At 45.7% G+C, this 15905-nt stretch overlaps 1 protein-coding gene across 1 annotated transcript; it reads left to right on the top strand.

Moving 5' to 3' along the window:
• Positions 1-1463: 1463 nt before the first annotated feature.
• On the top strand, positions 1464-15095 carry LOC129654133 (phospholipase A and acyltransferase 3-like). The gene is made up of 4 exons (XM_055583707.1): positions 1464-1500; positions 1580-1702; positions 6831-7099; positions 14731-15095. The coding sequence occupies exons 1-4, from the start codon at positions 1464-1466 to the stop codon at positions 14827-14829; spliced, it is 528 nt and encodes a 175-aa protein (XP_055439682.1). The 3' UTR covers positions 14830-15095.
• The last annotated feature ends 810 nt before the right edge of the window (positions 15096-15905 follow it).

Here is a 15905-nt window from a genome sequence, read left to right as displayed (position 1 = left end):
GGCAGAGAAGGCAATGGTAACCCACTCCAATACTCTTGCCTGGAAAATCCCATGGATGGAGGAGCCTGGTAGGCTTCAGTCCATGGGGTCGCTGAGTCGGACATGACTGAGCAACTTCACTTTCACTTTTCACTTTCATGCATTGGAGAAGGAAATGGCAACCCACTCCAGTGTTCTTGCCTGGAGAATCCCTGGGATGGCGGAGCCTGGTAGGCTGCCGTCTATGGGGTCCCACAGAGTCAAACATGACTGACGTGACTTAGCAGCAGCAGCAGGGGAGAGAGGAATCCGTTTCATCATTCAGAAGAAGCCCCTTTCAACTGACCAAGTGATCAAAGAGCTGGAAGTAGCATTAATCACTAATGGCCAATGATCTCATCAACCGAGCCTACATAATAAAGCCTCCATAAAACTGCTAAGCTGGGGTGTTGATGAGAGCATGGAGGTGCTGGAGAGCAGAGTTCCTTGGAGTGGGCAAGGATGCTCTGAATACCCCCCCCCCCCGCCCCCACAGCTTGCCCTCTGCATTCCTGAGTTGCATATTTTCTAGTAAATGGGTCATCTAGCAAGTAAACTGTTTTCCTGAGTTCTATGAGCTGTTCCACAAAACCACTGAACCCAAGGAAGGGGACTGTGGGAACCATCAATTTACAGCCAGTTGTTCAGGGCACAGGTAACAACTTCAACTTGCACCTGGCATCTGAAGCTCAGTCTCCTGGGACTAAGCCTGTGGGGTCTGCGCTGACTCTGAGCCGTGAGTGTCAGAACTGAGTTAAACAGTGGGACACCCAGTCAGTGTGCACCGAGGATTGAACTGCTTAGTGTGGGAAACCCACACATCCGGTGTCAGAAGTAGAGGAGTGAGCACAGAGCAGAGAGAGTTTTCCTTTGCTTGTCACACACGCATGCACGCACTCTCACCCTCAGGAGGAGCAGCCAGGGGGACATTACTGCCAGAGGCTGACTTCACCTGTCTGCCAGGCTCTGGGTCAGGTAGGGGAGTGTCTGTGGAATACCATTGCCCCTAGATTTGGCAGCCTCTGCAGGGCCCCCAGGTGGGCAGCTCTAGTCAGATAACCCGTGTGCTTGCCTGACGGTCACTGTGGTGGTTAAGACGATGGCCTTGCAATCAGGTGACCTAGAGCTGAGTCCTGCTCACATCACTCAGGGGCTGGGTGGTTTTACAAAATCTCCTCTCCATCTCTGAGCCTTGATTTCCTCTTTCATCACACGGGGATCACAACAGTGCCCACCTCATAGGCGGGTTGTGTGAATTTATTGAACTATTCTTGTAAAACTGGTCAGCAGAGTCTTTGGCTCAGAGTAAGCGTTCAGTAAATAATATACTAGAAAGAGTAACAATAAGGTAGAAGTCCCAGCGAGGTGTGCACTTTGCAAGTAGTAATGACAAGTGGGCAGGCCCATAGTCCCTGGCAGACATGTGAAGTGGGCCGGGCACCAGCATGGCAGGGCAAGCTCGGGAGGACGTCCTGGAGAGCTGTGAGATGAAGGCCACTGAGCTGCTCCCTCTGGGCTGAGCCCCACCCTTGGTTCCCAGCTCTCCCATCACCTCTAACAGCCTTCTTCTTGGTTTTGCAGCCCGAACCCCAGCCCGGAGACCTGATTGAAGTCTTCCGCCCTTTCTACAGACACTGGGCTGTCTACGTTGGCGGTGGATATGTGGTCCACCTGGCACCCTCAAGTAAGGGCACACAGGGCCTCCACCATGCTGAGGCTGGAAGCAGAGGGGATGGAGGAGCTGTGGGTAACCGGGGACCCCAACATTCCTCTTGCTCCCCAACTGGCAGTTGGTTGCTGAGTGCTACAAGAAGACATCTTGGGGTAGGGCCATGGTTTTCAAACTCTGCTCCTTGGAACCCAAGGGGTGTGCAGAGAGATTGTGGTGGGATTTCAAGGGGGCAGTTCTACTGTAATGCATTTTATATGTTATGACCTTGTATAAAATACATTCAACTTTTAACTTTAATCTTAATTAAATAAATCACTTGGAAAGAGCACAGGTGTTTGGGCAGCAGACGTGACTGTGGATCCAGTTTCATTCTCCACCCTCAGTTTCCTCATCTGTAAACTGAGGTTGAGAATTCTTAACTTGGGGTATTGTTGTGAGCATTCCCCCACTCCCTTTTCCTAAATTATTTAACTGTGGACAAACCTAAATGCAGTAAAATGCACAATATAGTCAAGTGTATAGTCAATGAATTTTTTAAAATGTATCCATCCATGTGACGATGAACAGATCAAGGCCTAGAACATTTCCACGGCCCTTAAAAGCCCCTCATGCCTCTTCAGGACCCTCTCTCCCTCCTGAGGGGCAGCCACTCCCCTAGATCCTCCTGGGTTTTTTGCCTGTTCTAGAACTTCAGGGCAACTCTTGTGTCAGCTCTTTCACTGGCCCCATGACGTCACCCATGCTGTTCTTACTTCTCCATTGCTGTGTATCCTCGGACAATGGGAATCCCTCAATTTGTTAACCACTCTTCTGCTGATTGGCATTGGATGGTTCCAGTTGTAGGTTGCTCTGCCTGGGGCTGCTGTGGACATTCTTGGGTGTGTCTTCTGCTGACCCAGGCTGGTAGCAAAATCAGAGACCTCATGCTGCATTTACAGAGAAATCAAAGTAACTAGGGTAGAATCACCATCCCCATCATGATCAACCAAACCACCAATCTCGACATCCACAGAATCTGCCTTTGCCCTTATTTATGAAGCCAGCCCCTGGGGTGGACTAGGGCCGTGGACTCCTCCTCTTACTTTCATAGGCATTTAGCCCTCAAATTCCCCCCTGTCTTCTGTGTTCTTCCTCTTGCCTTTGAAACCACTGGAGTATCTCCCACTGGTAAACAAAGACCCCCTTACCACACATTCCTCTAACTAACTTCCCATGGGGTAGATCTCTTGTCTGCCATGGCCATTGCTGGCTCCTCACTTCCCATCCTCTCTTCTGTTCCACCAGTGGGTATTTACTCCCCTCCTGGAACAGCTCTTATTAAGGCTTCATCAATATCCTGGTTCCACGCCTTCTTGCTTCTCTACAGCATTTAGTATGAGTGACCTCTCTCTATGCTCCCTGGCACTGCCTTTCTTCCTTTCCCTCTAGGCCCTTCCTTGTGGCCTCATGTGGGAGGGGTGTTGGGTGGGTTCCTCCTCCTCTCCCTTATCTCTCATTTTTACTCCTCCCTCATCTGTGCCCTGGATTCTAATACCTTCTATTTGTTGATGTCTCCCTAAGACCACAACCTTAACTTAGACTTGATGCTGCTCACCTTGAGACTTGTATAACCTCTTGACTACTTGGCATCTTCACTTAGGTGTCTAACTGGCATGTTGAACTTAACACTCCTCAGATGGAAGGCTCCAGATGACAACACCATTCAGTTGCTTAGACCAAAAGTCTACACATCATCCTTGATCCTTTTCACTCTGTATCTAATCCATCAGGAAATCCTATTGGCTTTATCTCTAAAGCAGACCTGCAATCTGATCACTTCTCAGCATCTCCACTGATGTGCCTGGAGTAAGATACCATGCTCTCTCACCTGATGCCACTGCAGTTCTGCTTGGTCTCTCTGCCTCTTGTGCACGATTGTCAGTCCTTCCTTTACTGGGCAGCCAGCATGATCATTGTAAAATATAAATCTGATTATGTCACTCCTCTCCCTAAAATTTCAACTGGCATTTCCATCACATATAGAAAAAGTTTCAAATCTGTGCTGCGGCCTCTGAGCCTGGCATGGTCTGGCCCAGGCTGCCTATCTGATCTTCCTCTTCTTCTTCTCTCCTCTTGGGTCTCCAGACTTCACTGACCTCCTGGAAGCCTTCCTTCCTGAGGCCCTTGCTTTTGCTCTCCCTTCTGCTTGTGATGCTCTTTCCTGGCTCTCACCACAGCTGCCTCCCTTTCATCATTCAAGTATCAACTCACATGGCCATTCCTGGCCATGGCCCTCCCCAGCCTGAGCCAGGGCAGCCTCCCCTGGTCATCCTCTCCTGTGTGACTTCACTTAATCTTCCCCACAGCCTTTTCAAAACCTAAAAGGATTTTCTTTGTTCTATTTGTTCACTGTCAGTGTCCTTTCACTAGAGTGTATACTAGTTGAGGGCAGGTACGCTGTCAAGTTCATGGAAGGCTTCAGCACTGTGGACAAGGCCTGGCACATAGTAGGGCCTCAGTATTGACTGACTGTGCTGAGTGGGTGTAAATGCTGGACAGGAGACAGGAAGGGCATGACAGGGATCTGGGTGGACAGTGTGATGCCCGTCACTGGGTGAGCAATGCTCCTTAAAGGGAAAAGATGCTTCTATCTTCATCTTCTCATTGGAGCTTCACAGGAATCTTGTGAAATAGGTGAGGCAGGGGGACTGATCTCATACTACTGAGAAAATGGTGGAAGTCAGAGCGGGAAGGAAACTTAGAGATCAGCCCAGTACTAATGAGACCCAACACTTGCTGGGCACCAACCCTATGCCAGGCACTGGTGGAGGCACCTTACCTAATCTGTTTCTTAAATCCTTGCAGCTCCTCATCCACAGCTGTAGGCACAGGTGGGACTTATTGGACCTGTTCTACAAGGAACTGGGGACTCAGAGAAGTTAAGCAACTTGACCACAGTCATATAGCAGAAAGTCGCAGTTGTTGGAGTCAAACCCTGGCTCTGACTCTATCTCCTGCCTTTAAACCTGATGCTCTGCTATGAAGTCTGAGGTTCCCCAAATTTCATTCATTGATTATTTGCCGTATTCATGTGCCCTTTCTCCAATTGTTTAATTGGTATTTTCTTTAATGTTGTTGTTCACTTGCTCAGTCTTGTCCGACTCATTGTGACCCCCTGGACTGTAGCATACCAGGCTTCTCTGTGCTTTACCATGTCCCAGAGTTTGCTCAAACTCATTTCCATTGAGTCACTGATACCATCCATCTATCTCATCCTCTGTCATCCCCTTCTCCTGCCTTCAGTCTTCCCCAGCATCAGGGTCTTTTCCAATGAGTCAGATCTTTGAGCCAGGTGGCCAAAATTTGGAGCTTCAGCTTTAACATCAGTCCTTCCAGTGAATATTCAGGATTGATTTCCGTTAGGATTGACTGGTTTCATCTCCTTGCAGTCCAAGGAACTCTCAAGAGTCTTCTCCAACACCAAGTGCAAAAGCATCAGTTCTTTGGCACTCAGCCTTTTTTATTATCCAGCTCTCACAACCATACATGACTACATGGACCTTTGTCAGTGAAGTAATGTCTCTGTTTTTTAAAATGCTGTCTAGGTTTGTCATAGCTTTTCTTCCAAAGAGCAACCGTCCTTTATTTCATGGCTGCAGTCACCATACACAGTAACTTTCGAGCCCAAGAAAATAGTCTCTCATGACTAACTTTAAAAAGGAAAATAACTCTTTTAAAAGGAGCCTTAAATTTGTAAGTGGATGTGTGTTCATGAATCCATCTTAGCTTGTATTTGTGGATTCCCAGCACTGGCTCAGCTAAGTTAAGTGACGTGTCTAGACCATGCAGAAATGGAACCAGAATAAGCACCCATTGCTTCTGCCTCTGAGCCTGTGCACACTCTCACCAGGGTGGCACCCAGCGTGTGGAGTGTAAGGAAGCCCTCACTTTTGGATGTTGACTCTAAACTTGCACCTCTGGAGCTGGAACCTCCTGAAATCTGTGCCCCAGGCACCTTGCTTGCCTCTCCCCAGTCCCAGGATCCTATCTGCCCGCCAAGGGGCTGAAGGTGGATGGGTCTCCAGAGCTCCCCTGACCCAGTTCCCACATTGACCCTTTCAATAGACTCGGGGCTCAAACACAGCATCATCTTCTATTTACCTCTCTGAATCCATTAAGCACCTCCTGCCCTACTAGGAGGAAATCTGAATTCCTTGATTTTCTAAACCTCAGAATTGTTCTCAGGGCAGAGGGGTTCAGTCCTCTCTGGAAAGCTGAGCAGAACAGGACCTGCACTCTGATCAGACCCTCTGGCCATTGCTTGTTGCTGTCACGTGGCATCACAGTGCAAGATGGGTCCCACCCCGTGTACTGGGATGCTTCCCCTCCTGGGAGAGACCGGGGGTTCCCGATCATGGCAGGGCCACAGAGGCTCTCTGGGGACATGAGTCTCCTCTGTGAAGTTCCATGGGGTCCACCTCTTTAATGCAAGCCCAGTTTTCAGTCATCATACCCTCCCTACATGATATAAGCTGGTAACCTCAACAGGGATCTCTGTGCAGGCACCAGCTTTCGCTCCATACCATCCTGGCCCCTGTATTGACCCCAAATCCCTTTCTTCAAGGCAGCTTTATTTCTGGAAATCTGTTGCACCTTCCACCCCTCAGCATTGATCAGGGCTGTGCAAATGTACCCCTCCTTGACTTCCCTGGTGTCACTCCTCTGGGAGCAGCTGTGGGGTTTTGGTCCCTTTATTCCCAGAAGGATGGAATCCCCTTCTGCAAATCCATTCAACTTTTCTGCAGTAATCAGCTTTGTGTGTGTCAGAAAAGTGGAGCCTTTGCAGGGTCACAAACAATTCACACTCTCTTCCCCTAGGGAGGTGGGTGTGCTCAGGCCCATACTGCACAATCAAGAGGGCCCCTGAAGTGTCACAGGGTGTACAAGGCCAGCTTCTCTGTGTTAAAAAAAAAATCACAACAAATCACAGGATTTTACTCCTCCTTATTTCAGATAAGAAAACCAGGGACCAGACCACAGGGTTTTATCCAAGGCCACACCGCTCTGACCCTGACACATCTGCTCATCCCAGTGTGGATGTGATGGATGCTAGGCTCCTGCCAGCCCAAGACCAATCGTGTTCCTCATCCTGAATCCACAGGCGAAATCGCGGGAGCTGGTGGGGCAAGTATCATGTCTGCAGTGGCTGACAGGGCCATAGTAAAGAAGGAACGGCTGTGTGACGTGGTTGGGAGAGATCCGTACAGGGTCAACAACAAGCACGATGACAAGTACAACCCATTCCCTCCAAGCAAAATCGTCCAGTGGGCGGAGGAGTTGGTGGGCCAGGAGTTCTGCTACAGTCTGACCAGCAACAACTGCGAGCATTTCGTCAATAAGCTGCGCTACGGGGTCTCCTGCAGCGACCAGGTAGGTCCTCAGTGTGTCCCTGGCTCCATTGTCTCTTAGTTTTTAATGTCTCTGCTGTTTCTCTTACTCAGGTAGGACGCATGCCCCAGAAGTTGCCTTAAGATATATAGGATAATGGTGACAACAGTTAGCTCTACATGCCAGGCTCGAACTTGAATTGGTTGCTGTATGAGTTCCTGTGGCTGCTGTAACAAATGGTCAGTGGCTTAACAGAACACAAATGTATTGTCTTATAGTTCTGGAGGTCAGAAATCTGAAACCGGTCTCACGGGACTAAAATCAAGGTATCAGCAAGGCTGTGCTACTTTCTAGAGGCTCTCACAGACGACCTGTTTTCTAGTCTTTTCCAGCTTCAAGAGGCTGCCTGCATTCCTTGGCTTGTGGCTCCCTTTCATCTTCAAAGTTAGAAATGGCTGGTTGAGTCTCTCTCAATTGCATCACTATGATACTGACTCTACTCCTTCCCGCTTCCATCAGAAACTTTGTGATCACATTGGGCTTACTGGGAAATCCAGAATAATCTTCCTACTCTAAGGTATATTGATTAGCAACCTTAATTCTATGTGCAATCTTAATTCTCTCTCTCCATGTAGCATAATGTATTTACGAGTATTAGGGATGAGGACATATTATGGAATTAAGACCTAGACATCTTTGGGGGATATTTTTCTGCCTACCAGTTACTCTTTACACTGGGTACAGTTATTGTCCCGGGAGCTCCTCTTGCTGTTATTGTAGAAAGATTCCCCTCTCTTTTCTCCTGCACCAGAGCTCCATCTTCCATATCTCATGACCTCTTTCTTGGTTTGTTGTTATTGTTGAATAGCTAAATTGTGTCTGACTGTTTTCGGACACCAAGGACTTTAGCCCTCCAGGCTCCTCTGCCCATGGGATTTCCCAGGCAAGACTACTGGAGGGGGTTCCATTTCCTTCTCCAGAGGATCTTCCCAATGCAGGGACCAAACCCATGTCTCCTGCTTTGGCAGGTGGATGCTTTACCAATGAGTCACCTGGGAAGCCCTGTCTTGGTTTACACAGTTCTTGTGGTGGAAACTCCTTCAGCAGCTTCTAAAAAAGGATGCATGGAAGGAGAATTTGTTTGAGATCCTGTATGTCTGAATTATTTTTCAATTTAGCCTCCCACTTGATTTAATAGTCTGTATAGGTATAGAATTCCAGGGCTTCCCTGGTTGCTCAACTAGTAAAGAATCCTCCTGAAATGCAGGAGACCCTGGTTTGATTCCTGGGTCAGGAAGATCCCCTGGCAAAGGGATACACTACCTACTACAGTATTCTTGGGCTTCCCTGGTGGCTCAGACAGGAAAGAATCTGCCTGCAACGTGGGAAACCTGGGTTCAATCCCTGGTTGGAAGATCCCGTGGAGGAGGAGGGCATGGCAACCCACTCTAGTATTCTTGCTTAGAGATTCTTCAGGGACTGAGGAGCCTGGTGGGCTATAGTCCATAGGGTCACACAGAGTCGGACACAACTGAGCAACTAAGCACATAGGTATGTAATTCTAGGTTAGAAATTGTTTTACTTTAAGATTTTGAAGGCATTCTTCCATTGTCTTCTTGCTTCCAGCATTGCTATGATGAAACCTAAAGTAATTCTGATTCCTTATCTTTTCTCAGTTTCCTGTTTTTCCCTCCTGCTCTAGAAGATGTAATGTCTTGTCTTTACCCAGTGTTCTAAAATCTCACACTAATGTGCCTTGGCATAGGTCTGCTTTTATCCTCAAAGCACCACTTCAATCTGAAAACATATATCCTTTGGTCCTAGTAAATTTTCAAGAGTTAGTTCACTCTTGCTTCCCCACCTCTGAGTTTCCTCTAGTCCTTCTTTTTGGAAAGTTTATTATTCAAAGTTTATACTGACTGGATTATTCCTTCATTTTTACCTTTGGAAGCTGTTTTTTATAGCTTCATCTTTTCTGCTGTTCCTTCTGAGAGATTTCCCAACTTTATCTCTAAAATGTCTATTGGGTTTGTAATTTCCATCATATTTTTATTTTCTGAGAATTACTTTTATTCTCTAAATATTCCATTATTTTTAATAGCACTGTGTTCTTATTTATTGTTGATGTTGTTTAGTCACTAAGTCATATTTGATTCTTTTGCAGCCCCATGGGCCATAGCCCACCAGGTGCCTCTGTCTGTGGGATTTCCCAGGCAAGAATCCTGGAGTGCCTCCTCCAGGGGATCTTCCCAACCTTTGGTTCAGTTCAGTTGCTTAGTCATGTCCGACTCTTTGCGACCCCATGAATCACAGCACGCCAGGCCTCCCTGTCCATCACCAGCTCCTGGAGTTCACTCAGACTCATGTCCATTGAGTCGGTGATGCCATCCAGACATCTCATCCTCTGTTGTCCCCTTCTCCTCCTGCCCCATTCACTCCCAGCATCAGGGTTTTTTTTCCAATGAATCAACTCTTCGCATCAGATGGCCAAAGTATTGGAGTTTCAGCTTTAGCATCAGTCCTTCCAATGAACACCTAGGACTGATCTCCTTTAGGATGGACTGGTTGGATCTCCTTGCAGTCCAAGGCACTCTCAAGAGTCTTCTCCAACACCACAGTTCAAAAGCATCAATTCTTTAGCACTCAGCTTTCTTCACAGTCCATATCTCACATCCATACATGATGACTGGAAAAAACTATAGCCTTGACTAGACAGACCTTTACTGGCAAAGTAATATCTCTGCTTTTTAATATGTATCTAGGTTGGTCATAACTTTCCTTCCAAGGAGTAAGCGTCTTTTAATTTCATGGCTGCGATCACCATCTGCAGTGATTTTGGAGCCCAAAAAAATAAAGTCTGACACGATTTCCACTGTTTCCATCTATTTCTCATGAAGTGATGGGACCAGATGCCATGATCTTAGTTTTCTGAATGTTGTGCTTTAAGCCACCTTTTTCACTCTCCTCTTTCACTTTCATCAAGAGGCTTTTTAGTTCTCTTCACTTTCTGCCATAAGGGTAGTCTCATCTGCATATCTGAGATTATTGATATTTCTCCCAGCAATCTTGATTCCAGCTTGTGCTTCCTCCAGTCCAGCATTTCTCTTGATGTACTCTGCATATGAGTTAAATAAGCAGGGTGACAGTATACAGCCTTGACGTACGCCTTTTCCTATTTGGAACCAGTCTGTTGTTTCATGTCCAGTTCTAACTGTTGCTTCCTGACCTGCATATAGGTTTCTCAAGAGGCAGGTCAGGTGGTCTGGTATTCCCATCTCTTTCAGGATTTTCCACAGTTTATTGTGATCCACACAGTCAAAGGCTTTGGCATAGTCAATAAAGCAGAAATAGATGTTTTTCTGGAACTCTCTTGCTTTTTCGATGCTCCAGCAGATGTTGGCAATTTGATCTCTGGTTCCTCTGTCTTTTCTAAAACCAGCTTGAACATCTGGGAAGTTCACAGTTCACATATTGCTGAAGCCTGGCTTGGAGAATTTTGAGCATTACTTTACTAGCGTGTGAGATGAGTGCAATTGTGCAGTAGTTTGAGCATTCTTTGACATTGCCTTTCTTTGGGATTGGAATGAAAACTGACCTTTTCCAGTCCTGTGGCCACTGCTGAGTTTTCCAAATTTGCTGGCATATTGAGTGCAGCACTTTCACAGCATCATCTTTCAGGATTTGAAATAGCTCAACTGGAATTCCATCACCTCCACTAGCTTTGTTCGTAGTGATGCTTTCTAAGGCCCACTTGACTTCACATTCCAGGATGTCTGGCTCTAGGTCAGTGATCACACCATCGTGATTATCTTGGTCTTGAAGATCTTTTTTGTACAGTTCTTCTGTGTATTCTTGCCATCTCTTCTTAATATCTTCTGCTTCTGTTAGGTTCATACCATTTCTGTCCTTTATCGAGCCCATCTTTGCATGAAATGTTCCCTTGGTATCTCTGATTTTCTTGAAGAGATCTCTAGTCTTTCCCATTCTGTTGTTTTCCTCTATTTCTTTGCATTGATTGCTGAGGAAGGCTTTCTTATCCCTCCTTGCTATTCTTTGGAACTCTGCATTCAGATGCTTATATCTTTCCTTTTCTCCTTTGCTTTTCACTTCCCTTCTTTTCACAGCTATTTGTAAGGCTTCCTCGGACAGCCATTTTGCTTTTTTGCATTTCTTTTCCATGGGGATGGTCTTGATCCCTGTCTCCTGTACAATGTCACAAACCTCAGTCCATAGTTCATCAGGCACTCTATCAATCAGATCTAGTCGCTTAAATCTATTTCCCACTTCCACGGTATAATCATAAGGGATTTGATTTAGGTCATACCTGAATGGTCTAGTGGTTTTCCCCACTTTCTGCAATTTGATTCTGAATTTGGCAATAAGGAGTTCATGGTCTGAGCCACAGTCAGTTCCCAGTCTTCTTTTGCTGACTGTATAGAGCTTCTCCATCTTTGGATGCAAAGAATATAATCAATCTTATTTCGGTGTTGACCCTCTGGTGATGTCCATGTATAGAGTCTTCTCTTGTGTTGTTGGAAGAGGGTGTTTGCTATGACCCATGCGTTCTCTGGCAAAACTCTATTAACCTTTGCCCTGCTTCATTCTGTACTCCGAGGCCAAATTTGCCTGTTACTCCAGCTGTTTCTTGACTTCCTACTTTTGCATTCCAGTCGCCTATAATGAAAAGGACATCTTTTTTGGGTGTTAGTTCTAAAAGGTCTTGTAGCTCTTCATAGAACCGTTCAACTTCAGCTTCTTCAACGTTTCTGGTTGGGGCATAGGCTTGGATTACCGTGATATTGAATGGTTTGCCTTGGAAACGAACAGAGATCATTCTGTCATTTTTGAGATTGCATCCAAGTACTGCATTTCAGACTCTTTTTTTGACCATGATGGCTACTCCATTTCTCCTAAGGGATTCCTGCCCACAGTAGTAGATATAATGGTCGTCTGAGTTAAACTCACCCATTCCAGTCCATTTGAGTTCACTGACTCCTAGAATGTCGATGTTCACTCTTGCCATCTCCTGTTTGACCACTTCCAATTTACCTTGATTCATGGATCTGACATTCCAAGTTCCTATGCAATATTGCTCTTTACAGCATCAGACCCTGCTTCTATTATTTTTGCTTTGGCTCCATCCCTTCATTCTTTCTGGAGTTATTTCTCCACTTATCTCCAGTAGCATATTGGGCACCTACCGACCTAGGGAGTCTGCCTTTCAGTATCCTATCATTTTGCCTTTTCATACTGTTCATATTTCCCAACCTAGGGATCCTGAGTTGCCAGGTGGATTCTTTACCACTGAGCCACCGGGAAGTCCCTCTTCTTTACTGTATACATTCTATTGTCTGAAGACCGTTTTTTAAAAAGATGTTATCTTTTCTTTCTCCAGATTGCCTTTTCCTTTTTGTTTTGCTCTCTGTCTTCTATTTCAGTGGTCCTGCTAGATGTCTGGTACATCTGGATTGTGTGCTCATGATTAAGAGTAGGGGACTTGCGGAGTGAGCTCAGAAGGGACAGTGGCTTGTTGACTTTGAGGATCACTTCAGAGTAGACTGGGAACCCTCATATTGGTACCTTTCATTGTTTTCACTTGGGCCAGTCCGATTCCCCAGAAGAGTTTTCTTGACTCTTATGTAGAGGGTAAAGTACTGGGAGCAGAGGGGATGGGAAGGGCACGAGTCTCCACATCCCATACTTACGGCCTCTCAGTCCCTTTTTGGAGGTATGATACTCACACCCTCACATGTGCTTCTGTTTTCAGACCCCCAAATCTTCTGATTTTCATTGTGGTTAGGGAGGGGCTGCAGCTCTCTCTCTCTTTCACCCACTTCCAGAAGTACCTGGTGATGTCAATATGTGATCTTCTTCAGGGATTCCGTTGTATACAGTTAGCCCCTGACATATAAACATTCAAGTTTTGAACTTTCAAAGATGCGAACTTGTGTTCCAGCAAAGTCAGGAATGAGTGACATTGAAGCTTGCCCTTCATCTCCTATTCCTGACAGTTCCACCATCTCCACCTCCTCTCCCTCCTCCAGTCAGTAACTCTTCTTGTTGTTAACGTGACACCAGCCCCTGGATGCCAGCTGTTGTCCTTCACTACTGTACTTTTCAACGTACTATACTGTAAGGTTAAAAATATATCAGAGGTTTTGCCATATTGTAAAGTTAAAAAATAAAATAAATAAATATCAGAAGGACATCCCTGGTGGCTCCAGTGGTAAAGAATTCACCTGCCAATGCAGGGGACACAGGTTTGATCTCTGGTCCAGGAGGATCTCCTGTGCCACAACTGCTGAGCCCAAAACTACTGAGCCCAGGCTTAGAGCCTATGCTCCACAACAGAGAGGAATCCCCACTTCCTGCAACTCAAAAAAGTCTGAACACAGCAATGAAGACCCAGTGCAGCCAAAAATAAATGAATAAATATTTTTTTTTAAAAAGTATGAGAACCCTATTTAAAGGATGGCTCAGATGGTAAAGAATCTGCATTCAATGCAGGAGACTGGGGTTCAATTCCTGGGTTAGGAAGTCTCCCTTGAGAAGGGAGTGGCAACGTACTCCAGTATTCTTGCCTGGAGAATTCCATGGACAGAGGAGCCTGGCAGGCTGCAGTCCATGAGGTCACAAAGAAACAGACACAACTGAGCAGCTAAAGCTTTCACTTTCAATAAGTATCTTTGAGTGTGATAATAAAGAATTTAAGTTGAAGTAAAAAAAAATGTGTTCTTTATTTTTTGTTTTTTATGTATTTTTTGTGTGAAAAGTATTATAAATCTTTTACAGTACAGTACTGTATAGTTGATTGTGTTACTTGGGTACCTAAGCTAACTTTGTTGAACTTACGAACAAATCGGACTTAAGAACGTGCTCTCAGAACTGACCAGGTTAGTATGTAGGGGACTTAATGTGTTTAGGATTAATATTCAGCTTTTTCCACAGCTGCCTTAGCCTTTAGTGTTCTCTGAGTCCTAGTGGAATTGTGCCTAAAACTAATGTCTTACTTTATTTTTATTTGGAGTTCAGGAAGGAGTGAAATTTGATACATGTTCTTTTTTTACCCTGAAACTTACTCTTACTTTTGCTGGGTTTTTTCCTACTACAAGCAATATAAGTAAGATATCTTAATAATTTAAAGTATAACATCACCACTCTTTTTCATAGTTGAGTCATTTATTGAAGAACGTGCAGAGGGCACTTGGCGCCTGGCACGTCTGGGCGCTGGGGATACAGCAAAGATGAAGACAAGGGAGGGCTCTGCTAGGACCCAGGTCAGAGTTCATTGAGGAGGATTCAATAGCAATTCCTCTTCAACTTTATATCTCAAGAGCTCCCTGTTGATCAGCCAGGATTTCAACCATCTGGCCTCATCTCCCTGTCCTTTCCACAGTCACCCTCTGGGGATCTGTCTGCTTTAAAAACCCCTGGGCTGAAGGGAATTTCCCTCTTCAGGTCTGTGTATGTCATTGGCCAGCTGCCCCATTTACAAATGCCTTCCTCATGCTGCCCTCCTCTCTGCATTTCCCTGCCAGTATTTGTTGACTCCTGAGTTTGTCAAGGAGGCTATGAGGCACATGAAGCTCCCTGAGCTGCACATCCTTGTTGAATGTACAGGGGGTACTCAGCTTACTGACACAGAGTCTGACTCACTCTCCTGTCTCTTGCAGGTCAGAGATGCTGTCACAGCAGCTGCCATCTCGGGAGTGGGCCTGATAGCCCTATCTGCTGGAGTCATGTTCTCAAGAAACAAGAAGCAACGTCAATGACCTGAAGGGAGTGTCTTGTCAGCAGTGACATTATACATTGAGGGGAGTCTTGTTTCACTAGACAGTTTTGAGAGAGTTAACAGGCAGGTTGATAGGGAGTCCAAGGTCTCTTTAAGGAGGAAGTGAACTTTCTTTCTTTTTCATATTCTTTTGCCTTAGTCTCGTAGGCTCTGTAAGCTATAATATATCTTTCCAAGGACGTGCTTATTTTAAAAGCTCTGTGTTAATTTTGCATCAGTCTATTGCATTTGAAAACTGGCCTTTTAAGCATAATATATCTTACTGCTGGGTATGCTTTTCTCAGACTCTATGTTAGTCATTATAACTGTAACAAATGTTGCCTGGGAGCCTGTTTCCTCACTGCCTACACAGCCATAACACATCTCCCTCAGGGACAGAGTGCTTGAAACCCATTCTTCCAGACTAGTCTTGGGCCAATGCTATCTCAAGATGTATGCTGTGGAGAGGGTCTGCATAAAACTTTCTCAGTCTTGAGGCATTCTTTTTATCTAGTCTCAGCAACCAGTTGAAAAGTATATAATGCCCTGCTTAAACTAGTGAGGTGGGTGCTCTTTCTACCCCCTTTTGATACCTATGTCAGAAGCTTTCTCTGTCCTTTTACGTTAAATAAATATCTTGGCTGCACAAAGCTCTGAGTGACTGAGACTGCATCTTTGGTCCTAGAGTTAAATCTCCTTTGGAGACCACAAATTCGACAGCAAACACCATAAGCTATCAGTTTCTGGTTTGGTTTGTGGATTTCATTTTTTCTTACAATAATAAAAGTTCAGTTCAGTTCAGTCACTCAGTCGTGTCTGACTCTTTGTGACCCCATGAATCGCAGCACGCCAGGCCTCCCTGTCCATCACCAACTCCCGGAGTTCACTCAGACTCACATCCATCGAGTCAGTGATGCCATCCAGCCATCTCATCCTCTGTCGTCCCCTTCTCCTCCTGCCCCCAATCCCTCCCAGCATCAGAGTCTTTTCCAATGAGTCAACTCTTCACATGAGGTGGCTAAAGTACTGGAGTTTCAGCTTCAGCATCATTCCTTCCAAAGAAATACCAGGGCTGAT

This window comes from Bubalus kerabau, chromosome 5 (genome assembly GCF_029407905.1).
Source record: "Bubalus kerabau isolate K-KA32 ecotype Philippines breed swamp buffalo chromosome 5, PCC_UOA_SB_1v2, whole genome shotgun sequence".
In the NCBI taxonomy this organism is placed as follows: Eukaryota; Metazoa; Chordata; class Mammalia; order Artiodactyla; family Bovidae; genus Bubalus; species Bubalus kerabau.
The sequence above is the reverse complement of the archived record's forward strand: the minus strand, read 5'-3'. Positions and strand labels throughout refer to the sequence as shown.

Excerpts from the sequence above, each read along its gene's own strand:
- LOC129654133 (XM_055583707.1), top strand. The coding sequence starts at position 1,464 with ATGGCAGGGCAAGCTCGGGAGGACGTCCTGGAGAGCT. Across the intron at positions 1,703-6,830 it reads GGTCCACCTGGCACCCTCAA|GCGAAATCGCGGGAGCTGGT; the intron begins GTAAGGGCACAC and ends CTGAATCCACAG. Across the intron at positions 7,100-14,730 it reads GGGTCTCCTGCAGCGACCAG|GTCAGAGATGCTGTCACAGC; the intron begins GTAGGTCCTCAG and ends TGTCTCTTGCAG.